This window comes from Monodelphis domestica, chromosome 6, assembly GCF_027887165.1.
Source record: "Monodelphis domestica isolate mMonDom1 chromosome 6, mMonDom1.pri, whole genome shotgun sequence".
NCBI lineage: Eukaryota > Metazoa > Chordata > Mammalia > Didelphimorphia > Didelphidae > Monodelphis > Monodelphis domestica.
In genome coordinates, this window is record NC_077232.1 from 22,847,090 (window position 1) to 22,850,882 (window position 3,793).

At 32.6% G+C, this 3,793-nt stretch overlaps 1 protein-coding gene across 1 annotated transcript; it reads left to right on the plus strand.

Annotated features, from left to right (window-relative positions):
* Positions 1 to 1,856: 1,856 nt before the first annotated feature.
* On the plus strand, positions 1,857 to 2,801 carry LOC100618683 (olfactory receptor 5F1-like). Its single transcript, XM_003341513.2, has one exon. It carries the CDS (start codon positions 1,857 to 1,859, stop codon positions 2,799 to 2,801), a length of 945 nt encoding a protein of 314 aa, XP_003341561.2.
* The last annotated feature ends 992 nt before the right edge of the window (positions 2,802 to 3,793 follow it).

Consider the following 3,793-nt stretch of genomic DNA (forward strand, 5'->3'; position numbering starts at 1 on the left):
GGTCTTCTCATCTTACAGGTAATCTATACATCCTGTTGTGTTGATGGCAAATTATATCAGCTTTTCATTTCTGTTTTTCCCTAAATTCATTGAAAAAATATATGTAGTCTTACATCAAGTAGCTGTTTTTAAGGCATTCTACCTAAAAAAGAACTTTTCTTTTTCCCTATCTTTTCACATTCCCTAATTTCATCATATTCCAGTAGAATGATTCCTCAAAGGCAGATACCCAAATATGTTTTTTCTGATTATTTCCATTGAAGCAGAAGATGGAAGACAAAACATGTCTAGATTTTCTCCCAGAAGATCTAATAGCCCTGGGAATTGCACTACTATAAAAAGAAAACAGAATCTCTATTTGAAGGAACTTTGAGAAGCCTTCATGAAGTTGAGCAACTGATCAAATCCTGATCCTCTCTTCTGATGGGATAGAGAGTATGGAAGATTGTTTTTTTTAATATCTATTTGGAGTTTTGTTAAAAATGTAATTGCCATTTTATGCTCCTGTTGTTTTGGCATGTATTTTTCTTACATGTCTAAAATTGACCTTTCAAAAGTTGAAAATATAGTTCCTGGAAACAGAAGCAATTATTTTCTTAAATTTATTAAGTATTTTATTTCCAATGCTGTTATCACAAAAAGTAGTTAGTGAATGTATCATTCATTTCATTTTAGAGTACAAGTCATTGATGTTTTGATATGGCAAGTGGGTACTATGTCATCACCAAGCTGATCTTGGTCATATCTGGATAGCAAATTCAGTCATTCCTCCCAGGCATTTAAAATTAATTCAATATTTACTACCCTTTGACTTTGGTTAATATTTTCAGATGAATGAATTCAGGTGTAATAATGTCAAGCTAGATAGGAGCAGATTATTATAGCATGATTAGTGTTTTCATGTTTTTGGCATAACCATTGTGCCAAGTTTAGCATCTGCCACATAGTTTTGTGGTTGTTTTAAATTTGTTTCAGTTGTGTCTTCATTTTCTGACCCCATTTGGAGTTTTCATGGCAAAGATACTAGAGTGGTTTGCATCTTCCTTCTCAATATCATTTTACAGATGAGGAACTGAGGCAAACAAGGTAAGTGACTTGCTCAGGATAACATGACTAGTAGATATCTGAGGATGTATTTGAAATCAAGAAGATGAATCTATATACTGTGCCACCTAGCTGCCCCTATTACATAGTAAGTGCTCTATAAATACTTGTTGATTGAGTGATTTAATAAATTGTAAAAGTAATGCTTTTCCTGAAAGTTTCTGCTCACACATTATTGTTAATTAGGAGGATGCAAAGGTCCACTCTAAATTCCAGCAAGCAAATTAAAGAATGTCTTTAACATAATCCAGTTCAAATTTCTGAAAAAAATAAATGATGAAACAGGATCTCAGAGAGGTTGTGATTTATTCTAGAGTACACTAGTTATGTGATTGTTTAAAATCTTACCCTCTGAACTTAAATTAAATCTTTTTTCTAGTCTAACTATTTTTCCTCATTCTGGTTTCTAATCATGTTGTATCTTTTGTTTCTTTTTTCAGTTACCTTTCTTTTTTGTTTTAAATTTAACTAATTATCTGCCCTTTAAATTTCTAGCACATGGCATAGGACACTGAAGGTAACTAATACTTAATAAAGGTAAAAAAAATACACAATTTTATAAAAAAACTTACTTATTGAATGGGCCATGTTAGAGCAAAACACTATGTCCTCTTCTAAATTAATTTGTGCCAGCAGATAGTTGTAACTGTCAGATTCTCAAATGTACTTTTCAGTTAAGTCATCTCTTCCCTCACTGTGCTGATTTTGTTTTTATCCAATTATTCTTCAGGGTGTACCAATATTTGGAATAAATGTCTGGGGGAAATTATACTACAGTGACTGAATTCATCTTGTTAGGGTTAACAGACTCAACTGAACTTCAAATTATACTCTTTGTATTATTTTTGTTGATTTATACTCTCACAATGATAGGAAATGCTGGAATGATTATGCTAATCAAAACAGATTCTCAACTCCACACACCTATGTATTTTTTTCTGACCAGCTTGTCTTTGACTGATATTGTTTATTCTTCAACCATCACTCCGAAAATGTTAACTGACTTATTGTCTGAAAGAAAAATCATCTCCTTTGCTGGATGTTTTCTGCAGATGTATGTCTTCATTGCTTTAATAACTACCGAGTGCATTCTCTTTGGATTAATGGCTTATGACCGTTATGTGGCAATCTGTAATCCGCTGCTCTATACAGTTATCATGTCAAAGACAGTCTGCCTGAAGATGGCCATGGGGGCATTTACAGCAGGATTCTTGAACTCAATAATTCACACCAGTTACATAAGTAGCTTATCCTTCTGTGGTTCCAATGTCATCCATCACTTTTTCTGTGACAGTCCCCCAATCCTTAAACTTTCTTGTTCTGATACACAAATGAATGAAATGATCATTTTCATTTGTGCTGGGATAAATATGTTAGGAACACTTCTGATCATTCTTACCTCTTATATATACATCCTCTTCTCGATTCTCCGCTTACATTCAGTTGATGGGAGGCGCAAAGCATTCTCAACCTGTGCTTCTCATCTTACTGCCATTGTTATATTTTATGGAACTGAGATTGTTACCTATTTGTGTCCAAGTTCAAGCTACTCCCCAACTCAAGGAAAAGTTTTGTCTGTATTCTACACAGTGGTCATCCCAATGTTAAACCCCTTAATCTACAGTCTAAGGAATGAAGAAGTGAAGAGGGCTTTAAAGAATGTGATCTTTAGAAAAAGGAGCCTCATACTTATATGATTGTATTTTCATTGTATAATAAATAAAAATAAGAATACAGATGTGTGGATAACCATTTTAGACTCTGTTTAGATAATAGCTGAAGTAGGGCAAGAGTTTTCATTATTCTTTTTTAGGACTTAAAAGTAGAAGGTCTAATTTCAGGGATTCTGGAGAAAACTATGGCAATGAAAACCATAAGAATGAAATCAATAAACATACAAGCAAATCAATAAATGAAAAATAATATATACCCAAAGTGAATGAAAAGATGCATTGTCTGATTGGAGAACTTGGCTTCCAATGTCAGCAGAAATCAGTTAATATCTGAAAAATGTGAAAACTTTACAGGGAGACTCAATATAATGTTTGATCTAGAAGAGCAAGTATTTTAAATAAGACATCAAGGTGTTTTAGGGTTTTTGTTTGTTTGTTTGGTGAGGGGAGTAATAATCAGCAATTTAATCTTTCATAACAGGTATCACCCAATACTTTATAATCTGAGTTTAATACAGAACAGAAAGGGAATTCTAGCACTTGCTTCACTCAGAGTTTACTATATGTCCTACACAGATTGAAATATTTCTTAATCCTTTCCATATTTAGAGGTAAGGTTAATAGAGCAAGGCTAAATATTGAAAGGGTGGCATATCAACTATTCTTCCTTTTTACACATAAACAAATTGATCTACAAATTCTCCTTTCTTAGATGACCATCAGAACATTATTTTTGTAATTAGCACTCAATATTATGCAAATTATACATTGAAACAATTCATAGAGCATTTGCCATAGTAGACAAGATCATACAACACATTAAACTTGGAAAATGGACTCCGCAGGACTTTATAAAGGGGGCAGGACATATTAAACAGATTTTGCTTACACAGACTAGCAAATCTCCAGAATTTTAAAGACAAAGAAAAGTCATTCAAGTAAATTCAAGGTAAAAAAATATTTAAAATTATAATTATATTCAACTATGTAAAAGAAACAAAGGAAAAATATCAAAG

What these genes read in the sequence shown, in the direction of transcription:
- LOC100618683 (XM_003341513.2), top strand. Translation starts at nt 1,857, where the DNA reads ATGTCTGGGGGAAATTATACTACAGTGACTGAATTCATCTTGTTAGGG.